The sequence below is a fragment of the Dermochelys coriacea genome, chromosome 8 (assembly GCF_009764565.3).
Source record: "Dermochelys coriacea isolate rDerCor1 chromosome 8, rDerCor1.pri.v4, whole genome shotgun sequence".
In the NCBI taxonomy this organism is placed as follows: Eukaryota; Metazoa; Chordata; order Testudines; family Dermochelyidae; genus Dermochelys; species Dermochelys coriacea.
In genome coordinates this window covers 97,945,906-97,970,250 of record NC_050075.1, presented here as the reverse complement: position 1 = coordinate 97,970,250, position 24,345 = coordinate 97,945,906, and the positions used below count along the sequence as shown (strand labels likewise).

At 44.4% G+C, this 24,345-nt stretch overlaps 1 protein-coding gene across 2 annotated transcripts in view; it reads left to right on the top strand.

The window, feature by feature from the left end:
- Positions 1-1,869: 1,869 nt before the first annotated feature.
- Positions 1,870-24,345, top strand: part of GPX7 (glutathione peroxidase 7) — a 34,264-nt gene continuing 11,788 nt past the window's right edge. For both annotated transcript variants that reach the window (XR_006273904.1, XM_038414771.2), the window contains exon 1: positions 1,870-2,326. Coding sequence is in view for 1 of the 2 variants with exons in the window: in XM_038414771.2 (XP_038270699.1) it covers positions 2,093-2,326 (234 nt within the window). In the remaining variant the exon portion in view is untranslated. The remainder of the gene's footprint in view (positions 2,327-24,345) is intronic.

Here is a 24,345-nt window from a genome sequence, read left to right as displayed (position 1 = left end):
AAGGTGAGGGCTTGGGCTAGCCTCAGCCAGTGTCCCATTTTCCCTTTGGAAAGTAGTCATTCTACTAATGCTAGCTGAGTTGAAAGGACCAGCACAGAGCCAGACATTTATATGTTTCAGAGTAGCAGCCATGTTAGTCCGTATTCGCAAAAAGAAAAGGAGTACTTGTGGCACCTTAGAGACTAACAAATTTATTAGAGCATAAGCTTTCGGGACCTACAGCTCACTTCATCGGATGCATTTGGTGGAAAAAACAGAGGGGAGATTGATATATACACACAGAGAACATGAAACAATGGGTTTATCATACACACTATTTCACATTTGGGGACAATGTATACCTTCAAATCAGCGGCACTGCGATGGGTACCCGCATAGCCCCACAGTATGCCAACATTTTTATGGCTGACTTAGAACAACGCTTCCTCAGCTCTCGTCCCCTACTGCCCCTACTCTACTTGCGCTACATTGATGACATCTTCATCATCTGGACCCATGGAAAAGAAGCCCTTGAGCAATTCCACCATGATTTCAACAATTTCCATCCCACCAACCTCAGCCTGGACCAGTCCACACAAGAGATCCACTTCCTGGACACTACAGTGCTAATAAGCGATGGTCACATAACCACCACCCTATATCGGAAACCTACTGACCGCTATTCCTACCTACATGCCTCTAGCTTTCATCCAGATCATACCACGCGATCCATTGTCTACAGCCAAGCTCTACGATATAACCGCATTTGCTCCAACCCCTCAGACAGAGACAAACACCTACAAGATCTCTATCATGCATTCCTACAACTACAATACCCACCTGCTGAAGTGAAGAAAAAGATTGACAGAGCCAGAAGAGTACCCAGAAGTCACTTACTCCAGAACAGGCCCAACAAAGAAAATAACAGAACGCCACTAGCCATCACCTTCAGCCCCCAACTAAAACCTCTCCAACGCATCATCAAGGATCTACAACCTATCCTGAAGGACGACCCATCACTCTCACAGATCTTGGGAGACAGGCCAGTCCTTGCCTACAGACAGCCCCCCAATCTGAAGCAAATACTCACCAGCAACCACACACCACACAACAGAACCACTAACCCAGGAACCTATCCTTGCAACAAAGCCCGTTGCCAACTCTGTCCACATATCTATTCAGGGGACACCATCATAGGGCCTAATCACATCAGCCACACTATCAGACGCTCGTTCACCTGTGCATCTACCAATGTGATATATGTCATCATGTGCCAGCAATGCCCCTCTGCCATGTACATTGGTCAAACTGGACAGTCTCTACATAAAAGAATGAATGGACACAAATCAGACGTCAAGAATTATAACATTCAAAAACCAGTTGGAGAACACCTCAATCTCTCTGGTCACTCGATCACAGACCTAAGAGTGGCTATCCTTCAACAAAAAAGCTTCAAAACCAGACTCCAACGAGAGACTGCTGAATTGGAATTAATTTGCAAACTGGATACAATTAATTTAGGCTTGAATAGAGACTGGGAATGGATGAGTCCATTACACAAAGTAAAACTATTTCCCCATGGTATTTCTCCCCCCACCCCACCCCCCACCGTTCCTCAGATATTCTTGTTAACTGCTGGAAATAGCCTGCCTTGCTTGTCACATGAAAGGTTTTCCTCCTTCCTTCCCCCTCCCCGCCCCGCTGGTGATGGCTTATCTTAAGTGATCACTCTCCTTACAATGTGTATGATAAACCCATTGTTTCGTGTTCTCTGTGTGTGTATATCAATCTCCCCTCTGTTTTTTCCACCAAATGCATCTGATGAAGTGAGCTGTAGCTCCCGAAAGCTTATGCTCTAATAAATTTGTTAGTCTCTAAGGTGCCACAAGTAGACATTTATATGTATGCACCTACAACGGGCCTTATTTACTGTTGCACCACACAATACTTTTTTAGGAAATATTTTTATCCCCCAACATTCCTGGAAATTGCATATTCTTGGAGCATTGTGTGACACAGTCACGCTCCCAGATCTTGAGAGAGCTAGTGCTGCGAACCCTTTTGCAACAGCTCTTTCTTTCCGGCAGTGCTGTGTGATTTGTGCAAGTGGTCTATGCAGCACTATGCTCGGCTGTTTTGCAGCATGCTAGATCCTGAGGGCAGTGTGGAGCACAGGGCTTCCTCCTCCTTCAGAGTTTTTTTCATCCCTGTAGCCATGCTCCTTTCTGTAGCAGCGTTGTTTTTCTTAGCATTTGCCGCCTCGCAGCAGAAAGAGAACGATTTTTATACATTTAAACTGGTAAACATCAGGGGCAAACTAGTCTCTCTGGAGAAATACAGAGGCTCGGTAAGTTTGCAGGGAGATTAGCAGCTGCTCTCATTGCAGACTATAACTAACCAGCCCATCTTTGCATGCTTGCATAAGGGAGTGGGGATTCAGAGATTGTACATTAATTTGCATGCATGCACGTTTATAGTGTCATTTGTGCATTTTGTGTAACGGATCTGGAGTATTGCTTGCATGTTTACTTTGATATCGTTCCATAGGTTTCTCCATTCTTTTAATAAAACGTTTGCTATCTAACCCTGTGTGTATGACTCTGTTTCTTGGGCAGGCTGCTCTGTATACGTGGCACATGGGGTTGCTTGCCGTTCATTCACTATACATAGTACTCTATTATGTCTATGATTAATCATGAAAACATTTCTCCATGATTGGAAGCATGTGGCATTTTAAAGCAAAAATCTGTATTTCAAGATATTTCCCCATTTGAAAGATTTGACTTTTGCTGATATTGTTTGAGGCAGAAGGGAAAAACGAGGATGGTGTTTAAGAAGTATATCAAGGAATGCACCATAATAATCAGTAAATGAAACTGAGAACATAAAGTAAATTATGATAGTAATCTACAATTAAATTATAGACATTAAAGATAGTGTGAGGAAAGGGGCAAGACAGCAGATCTGTTTAAAAACAATTAATTTAAATGTTACTGACATATTACTCAGGGAGTCCTAAATGAAACTCTCTCCCCAAAAGATGTACGCATTTTCTCAAGTTCTTGAAATGTGATTACGATAGTCATAAGGAAATTTATCACAATTATGTATATTCAAAGGTTAAGAAATAACTTAGTCAGCATATGCATTTAGAAACTGAGGCAAATCAGGGCTGGTTCTTCATGCGAGAATGGTGGAGAGAAAAGCAACTATAAACCGGGCTTTACTTGCCCGTATGCTCCATCTTATTTGTGCGGCTCTGGGGTGGCACAAGGCAGCTGGACTGTACCTGTGAATTTGGCTATAAAAGTTAAAATTGGCGAGAAGGACCTAAGGTTGATCCTACAGGTCTTTAACTCATTAAAGATGTCAAATGATAGCATTTTCTTTAGTTTCTTGTTCAGTGTTAATTTATGAAAATATTAATAAAGTAAGAAAACAAGGAAATTTCCAAAAAAAAAAAATGTTAAACTGAAGCTAAGGTTGAGGGTAAATATCAGTAATTTCAGAGTGGGGAAAAAAAAATAACAAGAACGTTTTAATTATTCCAAAAATAAGCAAATTAGAAACCCAGAAAATTCAGAGTTAAGTTAACTTTAAAAAATAATCTACACATGTTAAGAAATGAAAATGCACAGTGAAAATACCCAAATATTTTAACTCTGCCCTATAGTGATTCCATAAGGAAGCTATTATGAACAAACCTAATATACTAATCTACCTTTAAAATGAGTTTATTCTAATGTGGGACCATAAATACTTAATATGGGTACTGCATTGTGTAACTATAGGACAGAGTTAGAGACTAGTCAAAGGTAACAAAGCAAGTCAGTGGTTAGAACTCCAGGAACAGAAACAGGATTTCTTGACTCCCACTCCAGTGCCCCATCTAGTGGAGATGAATTGTCCTAATTTCATAGTGCTTTTTTGTAAGTGTTTATGGCCAGAAGGGCCTGTTAGGGTGATCTACTCTGTCCTGCATAATACAGGCTGTAGATTTCACCTGGTCATTACTGCATCTAGTGTAAGATTTTTCTGGTTGAACAAGAGCATATCTTTTAAAAAGATAGACTTCAGAGTAGCAGCCGTGTTATATCCGCAAAAAGAAAAGGAGGACTTGTGGCATCTTAGAGACTAACAAATTTATTTGAGCATAAGCTTCCGTGAGCTACAGCTCACTTCATCAGATGCATTCAGTGGAAACTACAGTGGGGAGATTTATATACACAGAGAACATGAAACAATGGGTGTTATCATACACACTGTAAGGAGAGTGATCAGGTAAGGTGAGCTATTACCAGCGGGGGGGGGGGGAACTTTTATAGTGATAATCAAGGTGGGCCACTTCCAGCAGTTGACAAGAATGTGTCTGAGGAACAGCGGGGGGGAGTGAATAAACATGGGGAAATAGTTTTACTTTGTGTAATGACCGTCCACTCCCAGTCTCTATTCAAGCCTAAGTTAATTGTATCCAGTTTGCAAATTAATTCCAATTCAGCAGTCTCTCGTTGGAGTCTGTTTTTTCAAGATTTTTTGTTGAAGAATTGCCACTTTTAGGTCTGTAATCGAGTGACCAAAGAGATTGAAGTGTTCTCTGACTGGTTTTTGAATGTTATAATTCTTGACGCCTGATTTGTGTCCATTCATCCCTCCACGCAGAGACTGTCCAGCTCGGCCAATGCACACGGCAGAGGGGCTCCGCTGGCACATGACGGCATACATCACATTGGTAGACGTGAAGGTGAACGAGCCTCTGATAGTGTGGCTGATGTGATTAGGCCCTATGATGTCCCCTGAAAAGATATGTGAACACAGCTGGCAACGGGCTTTGTTGCAAGGATAGGTTCCTGGGTTAGTGGTTCTGTTGTGTGGTGTGTGGTTGCTGGTGAGTATCTGCCTCAGGTTGGGGGGCTGTCCATAAGCAGGACTGGCCTGTCTCCCAAGATCTGTGAGAGTGATGGGTCATCCTTCAGGATAGGTTGTAGATCCTTGATGATGCGTTGGAGAGGTTTTAGTAGGGGGCTAAAGGTGATGGCTAGTAGCGCTCCGTTATTTTCTTTGTTGGGCCTGTCCTGTAGGTAACTTCTGGGCACTCTTCTGGCTCTGTCAATCTGTTTCTTCACTTCAGCAAGTGGGTATTGTCGTTGTAAGAACTCTTGATAGAGATCCCGTAGGTGTTTGTCTCTGTCTGAGGGGTTGGAGGAAATGCGGCTGTATCGTAGAGCTTGGCTGCAGACAATGGATCGTGTGGTATGGTCTGGATGAAAGCTGGAGTAATGTAGGTAGGCATAGCGGTCAGTAGGTTTCCTGTATAGGTGGTGTTTATGTGACCATCGCTTATTAGCACTGTAGTGTCCAGGAAGTGGATCTCTTGTGTGGACTGGTCCAGGCTGAGATTGATGGTGGGATGGAAATTGTTGAAATCATGGTGGAATTGCTCAAGGGCTTCTTTTCCATGGGTCCAGATGATGAAGATGTCATCAATGTAGCGCAAGTAGAGAAGGGGCAGTAGGGGACGAGAGCTGAGGAAGCGTTGTTCTAAGTCAGCCATAAAAATGTTGGCATACTGTGGGGCTATGCGGGTACCCATAGCAATGCCGCTGATTTGAAGGTATACATGGTCCCCAAATGTGAAATAGTTATGGGTGAGGACAAAGTCACAAAGTTCAGCCACCAGGTTTGCCGTGACAGTATCGGGGATACTGTTCCTAACGGCTTGTAGTCCATCTTTGTTTGGAATGTTGGTGTAGAGGGCTTCTACATCCATAGTGGCTAGGATGGTGTTTTCAGGAAGATCACCGATGGATTGTAGTTTCCTCAGGATGTCAATGGTGTTTTGAAGATAGCTGGGAGTGCTGGTAGCATAGGGTCTGAGGAAGGAGTCTACACAGCAGACAATCCTGCTGTCAGGGTGCCAATGCCTGAGTTAATGGGGCATCCAGGATTTCCAGGTTTATGGATCTTGGGTAGCAGATAGAATACCCCAGGTCGGGGTTCCAGGGGTGTGTCTGTGCGGTTCTTGTGCTTTTTTCAGGGAGTTTCTTGATTTAAAGACTCCAAGTGATAAATAATGTACCACATCCTTTGATCTATACCAATGGTTAATTATCCTCGCTGTTAAAAGTATGTATATTTCCAGTTTGATATTTACTCAACTACTGTTGCAGAGAAAATGCCTGGCACACAAGAATCGGTTGCACGTGGTTTCATGCAAGGATTGTGGTCACTTAAGGACATTCTTGCATACTCTATTCTATGTCATTGTGCTACTTATATATGATTCTTGTACGTTTGCCAATAGGAATGAGAGCTGAAGTTGGGGATTCTGGGAAAAGAGTTAAAAATATCTAAGCTCAAAAGGGAAGCTCCTTGGTAGTTTTAGACTAAACGAGGCCCAGATCCAGTTTGACCAAAGCTCCCAACCCACCCACCCACCAATTCAAACTGCTCTTAAGTGGTACATAGGCCTCATGTTGGCCCGCAACATAGAGGAGAATTTTATCCATTGCACACACAGATATTTGTTTGTTTCCAGGAGTACCCACAACTTGCTAAATGCTGTACAAACATACTACATTAATGTTTGTCTAAGTGTAGATTAATATATATAAAACAATGTGTAAATATATAATGTGGTGACTCTCCCTGATGGACATAATATATATGGGATACCATCAAATTGCTTGTTATTATACAATAGTTGGCTTTTTTTCAATAGTTTGTTCCCATAATTTCTTCCAATGGGTCTGTCAAGAGTTAATAAATGCTCTGACTGGAGCACATCTTATCTGCAGGGCACCTGTGGCAGCTCTGGCTTTTGAAGGAGCAAATACCTTCTTCAGCTTCAGAATTCAGAGCCAGAATCTCCTGCGGGGAAGTTGAGGAGGAAAACTCTCCAAAGTTAGGTTTCAGAGTAGCAGCCGTGTTAGTCTGTATTCGCAAAAAGAAAAGGAGTACTTGTGGCACATTAGAGACTAACAAATTTATTTGAGCATAAGCTTTCGTGAGCTATAGCTCACTTCATCGGATGCATTCAGTGGATCTTCAGTCATCTAAGTGCATAGAAACAAGGCCTAGGCAGTGAAGAAGTGCTATAAGAGAATCAGCCAATGAGATGAAATGCCAGCTTTTTTTATCTGTTCCATCTCAAAGCAACCTACTTTTGCTTTATCTATGACATTGAGAGAGAAAGTGGGTGAGGTAATATCTTTACTGGTGCAATTTCTGTTGATGAGAGACACAAGCTTTCACAGAGCTCTTCTTCAGATCTAGGATAAAACAGTAGCATTATATGATCTACCTATATTAGATATGAAGTGCAGTGAGCCAATCATAAAGAGCTATCAGAAAATAAGGAAATTTGTATCTTGAGGTAAATAAGGAAAGCTCATATTTTATTTTAAAGGTTTTATTGGTTTCATTGTCACTACTCAGCCGAAACTGGGAGGCACTGTTTTTTAATGGCTACTGCACATATGTAGGAGTCAGCACTTCTTGGTTCTGGTCCCCTCTCTTCCACTTCTCTGCTGTGTAATTTTAGCCTCAGTATACACATCCAGGTATTATAGCACTTACCTATCTATTATGACATGTACAATTCTCACGATAAGCCTCACAATAGTATACTTAGCTAAACTAATTAATGGTAATAAAATGTTTTGAGAATCTTGAATGAAAGGCATTATACAAATGCAAAGTATTATTCTACTGCTGGGGGTAACATTAGGTGTTCTGCGTGAATCAGATCTCTCTGCAATCTGAGAATTTAGTATTATGAGTAGAAATAAAGTTTAAAAAAAAACAAAGCTGTGGATTTTTTGGATAATGAGTCTGCAAACCAGTGTAATTTGTCATTTCTGGATAGGTCATTGTTGGGTATTTTGACGGGGCAAGGCCAGATGGCTATAGAAAAGTAGTGGGAGATGGATATATTAGCTCCAGGCTAAACAAATCCCTGGTACCAGGTTAAGTGAAATGGAAACTGCTCCAGGTCAATTAAGACACCTGGGGCTAATTAAGAACTTTCCAGAAGGCAGGGAGAATGCTATGTTGATTGGGACACCTGAAGTCAATCAGGGGCTGGCTGAAACTAGTTAAAAGCCTCCCAGCCAGTCAGGTGGGTGTGCATGTCAGGAGCTGTGGGAAGAAGTTGCACGGTTGGAGAGGCTGAGTAGTACACACCATATCAGGCACAAGGAAGGAGGCTCTGAGATAAGGGTGAAGTGGAGCTTGAGGAAGTGAGGGCTGCTGTGGAGGAAGTAGCCCATAGAATTGTACATGTCATGTTTCTAAAAGGTCAGCTACCATAGCTGATACTATTAGGGTCCCTGGGCCTGGAGCCCGGAGTAGAGGATGGGCCCGGGCTCCCCCCCCCCCACCTTTACCCCCTGTTTAATCACTGAGACTGGGAGACAACAGAGCCTGTGCAAGGAAGGATAACTTCTCCTCACCTCCCTCGCTGGCTTATGATGAAAATGGCTCTGTAGACTATGACCTTTGTCTCTAGAGAAAGAAGGGTTACGTGGAGGGTCACAGTGAGCCTCTGAGGCTAGCGAAATCTGCCAGGAAATGTGGGACCCACGGAGGGAAGGACAGAGCTTTGTCACAACTGGGGTCAGGAGTGGGACTTGGTTCACAGAGTGGTGGAAGAAAGAGGTTTTAAAAAAGAAAATGTGCACTGGGGTTTTGGATTTTTTTTTTTTTTTTTTGGTTTTTGTTTGTTTGCTTTATACCACAATGGAGGAGGTGGTCAGAGTTCTGGTACAAGCCACGGCAGCCCAGCAGAAGGCCAGCCAGGTTCAGGCAATGGCACAACAGGAGTCTATGCAGCTACAGCAGGAAACCAATCAATTATTGATGAGCCAGACGACCCAAGATCGTGCCCTCTTGAGAGAGGTGGTGGACCAGCTGAAGATCCTCACCACCCAGGCCCGGGCGTCCGACGGGACGTGAACCCTGAGGGCCACTGCTTGTCTGCCAAAGATGACGTCAGGAGATGACATAGAGGCATATCTCTTCTCATTCGAAAGGACTGCTCAGCGTGAGGCCTGGCCCCAGGAGCAGTGGGCCAGCATTCTCGCCCCTTTTTTCTGTGGAGAGGCCCAGAAGGCCTACTTTGACTTGCCTGCCATGGATGCCACTGACTATACCTGTCTGAAGGCAGAGATCCTAGCACGATCAGGGGTAACGGCAGCGGTAAGGGCCCAGAGGTTCTATGAGTGGAAATACCAGGAGAACAAACCCCCGAGGTCCCAGCTATTCGAGTTCATACATCTCGCATGGAAGTGGTTACAGCCTGAGGTGTGCAGGCTGGAGAAGGTTTTGGAGACCCTGGTCATAGACATGCGGGGACTGCCACCAGATCTCCGCAAATGCATAGACCAGAACGATCCGTCTAATGTACAATGAAATGATCACACTGGTAGAAAGATGGATGACAGCCAGGGAACTGACCCGACTACCCAAAGAAGGCCCCTTTCGAAGCAAGCACCCGACCCCAACCCTGGAAGGTTGGGCAGCCAAACCCCTGGGGAGTCCTAGATGGAAGAAGGGGGGGCCGAAAACCAGTGGGGACCCCAGAAGGAAGGGATTGGCCTGAGTGGGGGAAACCCCGGGACTAAACCCCCTAATCCCTGGGATGGGGAGTGATTAAAAGCAATTATAGATGTTATGCATGTGGGGAGTGGGGACACATAGCAGCACAGTGTCCCAGCATCGAGGAGCCTATGCAATGTAACTTGGGGGATTGGGAGGTCCCATGCTCCCTTATCCACCTTGCAGGGGTCACATTAGCCCCGCATAATTACACCAGGCCAGTGAGGATAAATGGAGGAGAGACTACAGTGCTTGTGGACTCTGGGAGTGCTATCACCCTCATATCAGGTAAGCTGGTAAAAAATAGTCAGCTGCTACAAGCCAAACACATAGCAGTGACGTGCGTGCATGGGGCCGTGAGCCATTATCCCACCATCCCAGTGGAGATAGAGGTTCAGGGAAACCCCACTGAGGTGACCGTGGGCGTAGTTCCTAAACTCCCATATCCTGTAGTCATTGGGAGGGACTATCCAGGGTTTGATGATTTACTCCCCCTGGAGAGGCTGGAGGGAGGTGGGGACCCTGAGGACAGCGACTCGTCACTGGGGGAACGTCAAGCCCTGATGTTCACTGAGATTTCTCAGGATCTGTTCTCAGCCCCCCAAAAGACCCGGAAGACAAAAAAAGAGAGGAAGGCCGCGAAGCCTTGGGAACCCAGATTCTGACCCAGGGCCAGAAGACCTCCCTAGTAGGCAAATGGATGTGAGCAACCACAGAGAAACTTCTACCACAGAAGGTGAGCCAGAAGCTGCCCCCAGCCATGACAGCGGTGAGCCGTTGGAAGAAGCAGAAGCCGGCCCCTGGGAGCTTGGGCAGGTTAGTCCCAGGAGAGAGATTTTTGGGCAGGACCAGGTGGAGGACCCCAGATACGATAACGCCAGGAAAGAGGTGGCTGAGATCAATGGGATACCCATGGATGGGAAGGTCCGGGGTCCCAGATCTTACTTTATAGGGAAGAAAGATCTCCTGTACCGCGTGGTGCAAATGCAGGAGCAAGAAATACAACAACTTCTGGTGCCACGAAAACATCAAAAAGCCATATTGAGTCTTGCCCACAGTCACCTGTTTGGAGGACACCTAGGGGTAGAGAAAACCCAGGCACGGATCCTGCAGAGGTTCTTCTGGCCAGGAGTACATGAAGATGTCAGGCGATACTGCACCTCTTGTCTGGAGTGTCAGTTACATAGCCCTCGCCCGCCCTTGTGGGCTCCTTTGATACCTCTTCCAATAATAGAGGTTCCTTTTGAATGGATAGCCATGGATCTGGTAGGGCCCCTAGAGAAGACAGCTCGGGGCCACCAACATGTGCTTGTTGTACTGGACTATGCAACCCGGTACCCAGAAGCTGTTCCCCTGCGCAACACAGCTTCCAAGACAATAGCTAAGGAGCTAGTACAGATCTTTGGCCGGCTTGGGCTACCCAAGGAGATATTGACTGATCAAGGGACACCTTTCATGTCCAAGTTGATGAAAAATCTCTGTTCATTGCTCCATGTACTCGCCCTTCCGATCTCTGTATACCACCCGCAAACAGATGGCCTTGTGGAAAGGTTCAATAGGACCCTTAAGGCCATGATCAGGAAAGTGGTGAGCCGGGATGGGAAAGATTGGGATATCCTATTGCCTTACCTCATGTTCGCCATCCGGGAGGTTCCGCAAGCCTCCACGGGTTTCTTTCCATTCGAACTACTATAAGGGCGCCACCCTTGGGGCATATTGGATATAGCCAGAGAAGCCTGGGAAGAGGAGCCAAATCCCGGAAGGAACATAGTTGAGCATGTACTGCAGATGAGAGATCGGATAGCCCGAGTTACGCCCATTCTACGGGAACACTTGGAGAGAGCACAGGAGACCCAATGAACCCATTATAACCACCAAGCGAAGCTTCAATGGTTCCAACCAGGGGATCAGATGATGGTACTGGTGCCCACAGCAGAAAGTAAACTGTTGGCGCAGTGGCAGGGACCCTACGAAATAATCGAAGCTGTGGGAGAGGTGAACTATAAGGTGCAGCAGCCAGGCTGCCAGAAATCGGAGCAAATTTACCACATCAATCTTCTAAAACCTTGGAGCAATCAAGAGGCATGCTTAGTCATGCAGGAGACCCTTCCCCAGGAGGATAACTTACACGAGCAAGTGAGGATATCATCCAACTTGATGCCGATCCAAAAGATCGAGGCAGCCGACATGATTAATTGCAACAGAGATGTGTTCTCTACAAAACCAGGATGGATGACTGAGACCTATCACCATATCCAAACGATCCCCGGAGCCAAGGTAACATTGAGACCCTACCGAATCCCAGCAGCCAAAAGAGGAAATCAAGGCCGAAGAAAAAATGTTAAAGAAAATGTTAGAATTGGGGGTTATTGAAGAATCTTACAGTCAGTGGTCCAGTCCAATTGTTCTAGTGCCTAAACCTGACGGTACCATGAGATTCTGTAATGACTTTTGCCGACTGAATGAAATATCCCAGTTTGATGCATACCCCATACCACGCATCAACGAACTGGTTGACCGACTGGGTAGTGCCCGATTCTTGACACTGGATCTGACAAAAGGGTACTGGCAGATTCCTCTGACCAAAGAAGCTAAAGAAAAGACAGCATTCTCCACCCCGGATGGGCTTTTCCAGTACACGCCCTCCCTTTTGGGCTACATGGGACCCCAGCCACATTCCAGCACCTCATGGATAAGCTGCTGTGCCCCCATACTAGTTATGCAGCTGCGTGCCTAGATGATGTCATCATCCATACGCCAGACTGGGGAACCCACTTGGAGAAAGTTGAGGCAGTACTGCACACCTTAAGGCGGGCTGGCCTCATTGCTAATTCCGCTAAATGCGCCATAGGGCTAGCAGAGGCTAGGTATCTGGGATATATTGTGGGAAGGGGCATAGTGAAGCCCCAAACAAATAAGCTAGAGGCAATTCAAAACTGGCCCTGGTCGACCCGAAAGAAGCAGGTCTGTGTGTTCCTAGGCGTGGTAGGCTACTACCGACGGTTTATTTCCCACTTCGCCATTAGGGCAAGTCCCCTAACAGACCTGGTGAAGGCCCGAGGTCCAGACATGGTAAAGTGGACTGATGCAGCAGAGGGGGCATTTACAAAGACCTTTGGAAGGCCCTCTGTAATGACCCCATACTCATAGCCCCAGACTTTAATAGGGAATTTATTTTACAAACACTCTCTTCCGAGGTGGGGTTGGGAGCAGTTCTGTCGCAAATGGAGGGAGAAGAGGAAAGCTTCTCCCAAGAGAACAGAAATAGGCAGTAGTCAAGAGAGAATGCCTTGCTGTCAAATGGGCTATGAAGACACTGCGTTATTACCTCTTAGGCCAGCGATTTACTCTTGTGACGGACCATGCCCCCCTCCAGTGGATGCAGCGGAATAAGAAAAAGAATGTAAGGGTCACCAAGTGGTTCTTATCCCTCCAACCATTCCAGTTCCGCATACGGCACAGGGCTGGATGCCACCATGGCAACGCTGATGGTCTGTCACAAGCATACTGCCTGGTGTCCCAAGTTGTCCAACTCTGTGGTGTTGAGCAGCTGGGGGGGGGCGGATATGTGACGGGGCAAGGCCAGATGGCTATAGAAAAGTAGTGGGAGATAGATATATTAGCTCCAGGCTAAACAAATCCCTGGTACCAGGTTAAGTGAAATGGAAGCTGCTCCAGGTCAATTAAGACACCTGGGGCCAATTAATAACTTTCCAGAAGGCAGGGAGAATGCTATGTTGATTGGGACACCGGAAGCCAATCAGGGGCTGGCTGAAACTAGTTAAAAGCCTCCCAGTCAGTCAGGTGGGGGTGCATGTCAGGAGCTGTGGGAAGAAGTTGCGTGGTTGGAGAGGCTGAGTAGTACACACCATATCAGGCACAAGGAAGGAGGCCCTGAGGTAAGGGTGAAGTGAAGCTTGAGGAAGTGAGGGCTGCTGTGGGGGAAGTAGCCCAAGGAATCGTACATGTCATGTTTCTAAAAGGTCAGCTACCATAGTTGATACTATTAGGGTCCCTGGGCTGGAGCCCGGAGTAGAGGGTGGGTCCGGGCACCCCCCCTCCACCTTTGCCCCTGATTAATCACTGAGACTGGGAGACAACAGAGCCTGTGCAAGGAAGGATAACTTCTCCTCACCTCCCTCGCTGGCTTATGATGAAAATGCTTAGATTTTCTAAGTAAAAGAAGGAAAGTCTAGTATTGTAAGGTCCAGCAAAGGCTAATGCATGTTGCAGCTTTATGAAAATATTTTTGGAAAAGTCAAGGTTTAATTGTTTGCACTGTAGACGAGATGGTGCACTTGACTCCCATTCAAAGTTCCATGACAGGGTAAGATTAAATGAAGCCTACATTAAACTCACATGTTTTACTAAATAGTGAATGGCTTAAATAATTAAAATTTGAGTGCCCAAGTGAGACAAAAAGTAAAGCGACTTATTTATAAAGAAAATTTTAACATGCTGCAAACAGATCAACTCATTTAATCTTCTGTAATGCAGAACAGAACCACTTAAAGATGACCTGCTAACAATTTAAAAAAAAATAGTTTTGTGTCTTTTTTGCTACTTTATGATGTTTAAAGAAGGCATGAAAGGATTTCTATTTTTAATTTTTTTTTTGTCTGCTTGTTTTAGTACTCAAATCTCACAATCCTAGTTTTGTGGGAGAATCTCTGGAAGGTCTCAAAATGTGCATTGTGAGCACTCTCATGTTATTTGAAGGAGTTGTGCTAGCAAAAACTTCTTTCTCCAAAATGTTAAGTCATTGAAGTTAAATAGATGTTAAAAAAAATCACGTTTTTATTGACAAAATTCTTTCAGGCCTTCTTTACAATTACTGTATATTATAATCAAGCAAAAATGACAAGCATTTTTTCTTTGCAGGTCATCTTTCACATTTCTTCACATACCCATAGAATTCTATACATTTTTATTCCTCTGTAGCCACCTGGAATAAATTGTTTATCAACCCCGGATTGATTTTGGGTGGGGCATCAAAGGGGCATTGCAAACTGCAAGCCTCAGGTAGGTAGTTTAGTGTTCAACACAATATATAGTACAATATATATGATACAATATATAAGAATGGCCATATTGGGTCAGACCAAAGGTCCATCCAGCCCAGTATCCTGTCTACTGACAGTGGCCAATGCCAGGTGCCCCAGAGGGAGTGAACCTAACAGGTAATGATCAAGTGATCTCTCTCCTGCCATCCATCTCCACCCTCTGACAAACAGAGGCTACGGACACCATTCCTTACCCATCCTGGCTAATAGCCATTAATGCACTTAACCTCCATGAATTTATCCAGTTCTCTTTTAAACCCTGTTATAGTCAGCTATATATATAATGTTAGCTTGTATGTTACTTGAGTGTTCTTGCAATTGCTCTGCTATTTGTTCAATTTTCACCACTTCCTCTCTCAGTAAAAACAAGTGTTCATGGTGGTGGTTACATAGTATTTTTCTATATAAAGGTATTCATGCAATTTTCAGCCATATCAAAAGTTCTACTGCTAAATATCAGGAATCCCTATGTAGTTAACTGTATAACTCCTACTATGAACTTCTAGAATGTGCAAGCTCAAAATACATTGAATGATGAAGGGCTATTTCCAGAACTTCTCTATCACTTCTGCAGTACACTGGCGTTGTATTCAATTTTAATGGTTGAGAAATCTGATTAGCTAATCTCCAGATCTTTTATGAATAGGTTGAATAGGATAGAATAGGTTGAATAGGATTGGTCCTAGGACTGACCTTTGGGGAACGCCACTAGTTACCCCTCTCCATTCTGAAAATTTACCATTTATTCCTACCCTTTGTTCCCTGTCTTTTAACCTGTTCTCAGTCCATGAAAGGATCTTCCCTCTCTTATCCCATTACAACTTAATTTACGTAAGAGCCTTTGGTGAGGGACCTTGTCAGAAGCTTTCTGGAAATCTAAGTACACTATGTCCACTGGATCCCCCTTGTCCACATGTTTGTTGACTCCCTCAAAGAACTCTAACAGATTAGTAAAACATGATCTCCCTTTACAGAAACCATGTTGACTTTTGCACAATAATTTATGTTCTTCTATGCGTCTGACAATTTTATTCTTTACTATTGTTAGTTTCAACTAATTTGCCCGATACTGACGTTAAACTTACGAGTCTGTAATTGCTAGGATCACCTCTAGAGCCATTCTTAAATATTGGCATTACATTAGCTATCTTCCAGTCACTGGGTACAGTAGCTGATTTAAAGGACAGGTTACAAATCATAGTTAATAGTTCCACAATTTCACATTTGAGTTCTTTCAGAACTCTTGGGTGAATGCCATCTGGTCCTGGTGACTTGATACTGTTAAGTTTCTCAATTAATTCCAAAACCTCCTCTAGTGACACTTCAATCTGTGATAATTCCGCAGATTTGTCACCTACAAAAGACAGCTCAGGTTTGGGAATCTTCCTAACATCCTCAGCTGTGAAGACTGAAGCAAAGAATTAATTTAGTTTCTCCATGATGACTTTATCATCTAAGTGTTCAATAAAGTATTCAATATAAAGAGTTCTGCAGAGGAGACTGCTCCCAGCTTGCACCCCTGAGGCAGGAAGTCTCAGAATTTTGTTTATTAACAGCGTGATTAACATGTGATTAAGATAAGAAAGGGCTGTTAGGATGTTTCCCAAGGTTAAATGATCTGTTCCAAGGTTTGTGAACTATAAAAAGTAAGTAGCCTAAATGATAGAAAGTAATTGTAGATTTTTCTACAGTTGTTTCAATTGTTGTATTCAAGAAGTAGTAACAAAGTTATTAATATCATTCTTTGAGAAGATAACTAATTTTTTTGACAAAAGAAATGCTGCAGATCTAATCAATCGAAACAGTCAGTAAGGCATTTGATACAGTTCTAAATGAGAAATTATTAGTTAAACTGGGGAAGATGGGGATTAATATGAGAACTGAAAGGTGGGAAAGTATCTGATTAAAGGGGAGACTGCAACAGGTCATAATGAAAGGTGAACTGTCAAACTCGAGGGAGATCTTGGGACCAATCTTATTTAACATTTTTATTACTGACCTTGGCACAAAAAGTGGGCATGTGCTAATAACATTTGCAGATGACACAAAGTTGGGAGTATTGCCAATATGGAGGAGGACCAGAATATCATACAAGAAGATCTGGATAACCTTGTAAACTGGAGTAATAGAAATGGGATGAAATTTAATAGTGCAAAGTCATGTATTTAGGGACTAACAACAAGAATTTTTGCTATAAGCTGGCGACTTCTCAGTTGGACGTGACAGAGGAGGAGAAAGTCGTGGGTGTATTGGTTGGTTGATCAGAGAATGACTATGAGCTAGCAATCTGATGCGGCTGTGAAAAAGGCTAATGTGATCTTGGGGTGCATCAGGTGAGGTATTTCCAATAGAGTCAGGGAAGCATTAGCACCATTATACAAGGCACTGGTGATACCTCATCTGGAGTACTGCGTGCAATTCTCCCATGTTTAAGAAAGATGAATTCAAACTGGAACAGGTGGAGAGAAGGGCTACTAGGATGATATGAGGAATGGAAAACCTACCTTATGAGAGAAGCCTCGAAGAGCTTGGCTTGTTTAGCCTAACCAAAAGCTGAGGGGAGATAGGATTGCTCTCTATAAATATATCAGAGGGAAAAATACCAGTAAGGGAGAGGAGTTATTTAAGTTAAACACCAATGTGGACCCCAGAACAAATGGCTATAAACTGGCCATCAACAAGTTTAGGTTTGAAATTAGGTGAAGGTTTCAAACCATCAGAGGAGTAAAGTTCTGGAGCAGCCTCCCAAGAGGAGCAGTGGGGGCAAAAAATCTAACTAGCTTCAAGACTGAGCTTTATAAGTTTATAGAGGGGATGGTATGACAGGACTGCCTACAATAGCATGTGGCCCATCACCAACTGCTAGAGACAGGACAGTAGATAGCGAGGGCTCTGAGTTACTACAGAGAATTCTTTCCCAGGTATCTTCCTGGTGGGTCTTGCCCACTTGCTCAGGGTCTAATTCAGGGATCTCAAACTCAAATCACCACAAGGGCCACATGAGGACTAGTACATTGGCCCGAGGGCCGCATCACTGAAACTTTTCATACAACGATATAAAAGTATAGTAAAAAATGAAGAGTAATATAGTATGCTATTAAAAGACAATGTATTAACTTTTTTAAAACTTTAATGCAAAGAGGGGTTTTAATAAAATATAAACACTCAGGAATGCACCTCATGCATTTACTTTTAGATTTACTTTTAGAATTACTTCGGTTAAAGCCCCCCGTCTCACCCCAGTATTGCCCCCACTCCACCCCTTCCATGAGGCCCTGCCCCTCCCCCACCTCTTCCCACCCCATCTCTGCTCCCATTCCAACCTCTTCCCCGGCCTGGTCCTGCCTCTTCTTCACCTCCTCCCCTGAGCGCGCTACATCCCAGCTCCTCCCCCCACCCTCCTGGAAAGTCCTAAGTGCCGCCAAACAGCTGGGAGGTAGGCAGAGGAGCGGGGACACGGAGTGCTCGGGGAGGGGGGCTGTAGTGAGGGGAGCTTGGCTGCCGGTGGACTCGGCACCTATGGCAGGCCACAAGAAATAACTTATGTTTGAGACCCCTGGTCTAACTGATCACCATATTTGGGGTTGGGAAGGACTTTCTCCCCTGGTCAGATTGGCACAGACCCTGGGTGGGTTTTTTTTTTTTATTTCCTCTGCAGCATGGGTCCACTTGCAGGTTTAAACTAGTGTAAATGATGAATTCTCTGAAACTTGAAGTCTTTAAACCATGATTTGAGGACTTCAGTAACTCAGCAAGAGGTTAGGGGTCTATTATAGGAGTGGATGGGTGAAGTTCTGTGACCTGAAAGGTGCAGGAAGTCAGACTAGATGATCATGGTCACTTCTGACTTCACTAAGAGTATCTGAGTAAGAATACGCTTTATACAATTTTGAACCTAACCAGTGTAACTTAAGTGATTTGCCACAAGATGTCAGAACATGATAGTATTAGAGCTGTGTGGGTCTAATATTTAATTTTCTTTCTTGATATAGGAATTAGATACAATACTCCTGTCAGATAACTTAGAAATTATCTGAAAAAAAAAAACCCTAGAATTTTCAGTTGCTTAAGTAGCCCCTGGAATCATGGTTAAAGTTGCCCCCCCAAAAAATCTGAAATGGTGCTCCTGTGGGCAGGCATGGAATTTGCCCCCACACGCACAGCCCTGTTGGCCTGATTGGAGCCACCCCCCAACACAGAAGTCAAAATACACCTATGTTATTAACTATTGTATTTTGAATCCAGTAGTAGGGGTTACCATTCAAATAGGTATAACACCACTAACCTATATTACATGCTTGTTGCAAGGCTCAAATCATGATCATAAAGTATTTTTATATCCTTCTATGAAAGGAACCACGGGCTGTGGGTATTGAAGCCCAGGGGAGGCTAAGCCTCCTCTAACCCAGGCCATGGCCCTCACTCCCCCTCACCCCTGAAGCCAGCAGGAGCTCAGGCCAGCAGCCCAGAGAGGCTAGGGCCGGCGGCCCGGTGCTCAGGCTGGCTAGCGGGGGGAAGAAGAGGCCTGAGGGCTAGCCTCCCCAAAGGGGGAGGGTTCACCTGCTACCCATGAAAGGAACTGTATGTAAGTGCAAAGGATCATAACAATTTGATCTTTGTTGTAACAGTGTAAACTATTGTTAATAATGGTTGGTAAGAATAAGTTATTCAGGCATACTTAAACTTTCAATAATAGGTTGGTGTTCAATTTATTTTAGGACTGTCAAACGATTAAAAAAATTAATCATGATTAAGGCTACATTTTAGTTACGGGTATTTTTAGTAAAAGTCAAGGACAGGTTACAGGCATTAAACAAAAATTCACAGCCCGTGACCTGTCCATGATTTGTACTATATACACCCCTAACGAAAGCTTGGTCCGGGACCCCCATGGGTGCTCTGGGGGTATGTGTGTGTGGTCTGGAACCCCCATGGGTGCTGGGGGGAGGACGGGCAGTGGCACGCAACTCAAGACCCCTGCTGGTGCTGGGGGGGAGTGGGCGGCGTGCAGCCCAGGACCTCACTGGTGCTGGGGGGGGGCAGGGGGGAGAAGGGTTGCAGGGAACCACAGCCAATGGGAGCTGCAGGGGCGGTGCCTGCGAGCATGGGCCGCATACAGAGCCCCCTGGCCCCTCCACCTAGGAGCTGCAAGGACATGCCGGCTGCTTCTGGGGAGCCCTCCTGCCCGGAGGTAAGTGCCACCCTGCACCTCAACTGCCTGCCCCAGCCCTGAGCTCCCTCCCACATCCAACTGCCCCATCAGTGGCTGATGCTGCTGGTCCAGGGGCTGCCTGCTCTGCCTTACGAGACCCAGAGCCAGCCGCACTGGCCACTGCAGAACTCACAGAATCCGTGACTTCCATGACAGACATGCAGCCTTAATCACGATTAATCGTGAGATTAAAAAGATAGTCATGATGAACTGCCGCGTTAGTCGCACTGTTAAACAATACAATACCCTTTAAATATTTTTGGATTTTTTTTTCTACATTTGCAAATATATTGATTTTAATGATTACACAAAATGCATAGTGCTCACTTTATATTTGATTACAAATACATGTACTGCAAAAACAAACAATAGTAGTATTTTTCAATTCACCTCATACAAGTACTGTAATGCAGTCTCTTTATTGTTAAAGTGCAACTTAAAAATGTAGATTTTTTTTAACATAACTGCACTCAAAAACAAAGTAAAACTTTAGAGCCTATAAGTCCTACTCAGTCCTACTTCTTGTTCAGCCAATTGCCAAGACAAATGTAAACAAACTTGTTTACAGGAGATAATGCTGCCTGCTTCTTATTTACAATATTACTGTACCTGAAAGTGAGAACAGGCATTTGCATGGCACTGTTGTAGCCAGCACTGCAAGGTATTTATGTGCCAGATGTGCTAAACATTCATATGCCCCTTCATGCTTCAACCATCATTCCAGAGGACATGCTTCTGTGCTGATGATGGGTTCTGCCCAAAGCAGGGCAGATAGACACACATTCGTTTTCATCAGCTGAGTCAGATGCCACCAATAGAAGCTGGTTTTCTTTTTTGGTGGTTCGAGTTCTGTAATGTCCGCATCAGAGTGTTGCTCTTTTAAGACTTTGACACCATGTTCCACACCTCGTCCCTCAGATTTTGGAAGGCACTGCAGATTCTTAAACCCTGGGTGGAGTGCTGCTGCTATCTTTAGAAATCTCATATTGGTACCTTCTTTGTGTTTTTGTCAAATTTGCAGTAAAAGTGTCCTTAAATCAAACAACATATGCTGGGTCGTCAACAGAGACTGCAATAACGCAAAACAAGGCAGAATGTGGGTAAAACCACAGAGCAGGAGGCCTACAATTCTCCTTTACAGAGTTCAGTCACAAATTTAATACATCATTTTTTTTAATGAGCATCAAAAAGCAAGCATGTTCATTCAGTCTGTATCTATATGTTGATACTTTGAAAGTTAGCTAGATGGCACCAAAACATACTTTGTATGCCAGTGCATAGGGATTCCCTAGATTGTGCCTTGTTGTCACAATAAACCATTAAGGATTATTAAAATCAACTTTTGCTTTATGGGTTTGTTTTTCTGAGAGAAAACTAAGGGAGGATGTACAGACCAGTTCTAAATACTGTATTATGATCAGCTATACTGTGTATGTGCATCATTGCCCTCTATTAGGTGCAATTAGAACTGCCCAACTGCAGGCTATAGACCAGGGGTCCCAAAACTTTCTATCTTGTGCTCCCTTACCCCTACCCCCACCCCATAGAATCATAGAATATAAGGGTTGGAAGGACCTCAGGAGGTCAGCTAGTCCAACCCCTTGCTCAAAGCAGGATCAACACCAACTAAATCATCCCAGCTAGGGCTTTGTCAAGCCTGACCTTAAAAACTTCTAAGGAAGGAGATTCCACCACCTCCCTAGGTAATGCATTCCAGTGTTTCACCACCCGCCTGGTGAAAAAGTTTTTCCTAATATCCAACCTAAACCTCCCCCACTGCAACTTGAGACCATTACTCCTTGTTCTGTCATCTGCTACCACTGAGAACAGTCTAGATCCATTCTCTTTAGAACCCCCTTTCAGATAGTTGAAAGCAGCTATCAAATCCCCCCTCATTCTTCTCTTTAATAGACTAAACAATCCCAGTTCCCTCAGCCTCTCCTCATAAGTCATGTGTTCCACTCCCCTAATCATTTTTGTTGCCCTCCACTGGACGTTTTCCAATTTTCCCACATCCTTCTTGTAGTGTGGGGCCCAAAACTGGACACAGTACTCCAGAAGAGGCCTCACCAATGTCAAATAGAGGGGAACAATCACGTCCCTAGATCTGCTGGCAATGCCCCTACTTATACATCCCAAAATGCCATTGGCCTTCTTGGCAACAAGGGCACACTGTTGACTCATATCCAGCTTCTCGTCCACTGTAACCCCTAGGTCCTTTTCTGCAGAACTGCTGCCTAGCCATTTGGTCCCTGGTCTGTAACGGTGCATGGGATTCTTCTGTCCTAAGTGCAGGACTCTGCACTTATTCTTGTTGAACCTCAGATTTCTTTTGGCCCAATCCTCCAATTTGTCTAGGGCCCTCTGTATCCTATCCCTACCCTCCAGCGTATCTACCTCTCCTCCCAGTTTAGTGTCATCTGCAAACTTGCTGCGGGTGCAATCCACACCATCCTCCAGATCATTAATGAAGATATTGAACAAAACTGGCCCGAGGACCGACCCTTGGAGCACTACACTTGATACCGGCTGCCAACTAGACATGGAGCCATTGATCACTACCCATTAAGCCCAACAATATAGCCAACTTTCTATCCACCTTATAGTCCATTCATCCAGCCCATACTTCTTTAACTTACTTGCAAGAATACTGTGGGAGACCGTGTCAAAAGCTTTGCTAAAGTCAAGGAACAACACGTCCACTGCTTTCCCCTCATCCACAGAGCCAGTTATTTTGTCATAGAAGGCAATTAGATTAGTCAGGCATGACTTGCCCTTGGTGAATCCATGCTGACTATTTCTGATCACTTTCCTATCCTCTAAGTGCTTCAGAATTGATTCCTTGAGGATCTGCTCCATGATTTTTCCAGGGACTGAGGTGAGGCTGACTGGCCTGTAGTTCCCAGGATCCTCTTTCTTCCCTTTTTTAAAGATAGGCACTACATTAGCCTTTTTCCAGTCGTCTGGGACTTCCCCCGATCGCCATGAGTTTTCAAAGATAATGGCCAATGGCTCTGCAATCACATCTGCCAACTCCTTTAGCACTCTTGGATGTAGCGCATCTGGTCCCATGGACTTGTGCTCGTCCAGCTCGTCCCCACACACACTCCCCTCGAACCACAGCTGGGAACAGGGCGACGGTCATGGCCGGGTTTGCAGCTGGGAGTGGGGCTGTGGTCAGGGCTGGGGTCCAAGACCAGAGCTGCAGCCGGGAGCCAGAAGCAGGAGCACAGCTGGGGCAGAGTTGGGGCTCCCTCCTCACCCCTTGTGGGGGCTGGCCTGGGCCCCACCATGTTCCCCAAACATTCTGCTGTACCTTCCCTCCCCCAGAGGGCACATCCCACAGTTTGGGGACTACTGCTTTAGACCTTAACCTTAGAACAGCTAAAGGTATTCTCGCTCAAGTGAATGGAGCCTGTGCTTTTGGTGCAGGAGAACTTGGATTCTCTCCTGCTGTGAAGTTCTGAATGGCCACAGTGTCCAATATAATGGCACCTATGAATTCTTGGTGGCTAAGAATTTGTTGCCCTATATTATTGTACAATATGTAATCATATTTTATTTTTCCCTTTCAACAAAATCAAGTTTTGATGTGCTTTATTGATTGGCCTATGATATTTCATTGTGAATTTTATAGCAGGGGGAGGAAAGGCTCTGAGAGAATTTTTAGTGCTCAGGAAAGGTGTTGGGTTAACAGCCCTGAACCCCTCTGCTCATCCACATGACATAACTACCACCTTACAGGGAGGTGGATTAACTACACTGATGGGAGAGCTCTCTCCCATCAGCATAGAAGTGTCTTCACTTAAGTGCTTCACTAAAGTATATAGACCTGCCCCCAGTCTATGCCTCAGACTCCCTTTTTCTGTTACATAGGTCAGTATCACTGTTCGCGATCTCACAGTGGTCATGTAAAACTTGATACATTAATTTGTGCAACACTTTGAGCTCTTTGGTTCAAAGATGCAGGATATAAATCAGGGCAGATTAATTGTATGGCCCCATTGAGTTCAGTAGGGGTGCACAGGTGTAAGCCTGGTAGGATTTGGGCTGGAATCCTAACTTTTTCTACAATATACTTGAATTAAGTTTTCTGGTTGAGAAGAAACTTCTCTAATATTCTAACTGGTGAATTTAATTGGTTAATGTTTATAAAGTGCTATTTAAAGTGAAAAAGTTTGTAGCACTATGCAGATAACATGCAGCACTTCATAAGTGCAGAATATTGTAATTAATTATTAGAACATCAGAAAGATCTATGGCAATTGGTTTTAATTGCCTCCAAAGAATACATTAGAGGAGGGTTATTTTAGGAAGCGAGTTGCAGTTCTCCCTTGCAGCAGCTGCAAGAATACCCTAATATCTCCTGAACGTTTTGTAAGGATTAAATATTTTAAAAAATCTTCAAAGCATATTTGAAGCCCACAATAATAATAACTTCCACTATTATTTGGAATTTTAGGACTGTTTTAAGAACTCAAATCATTTAACTAAAAT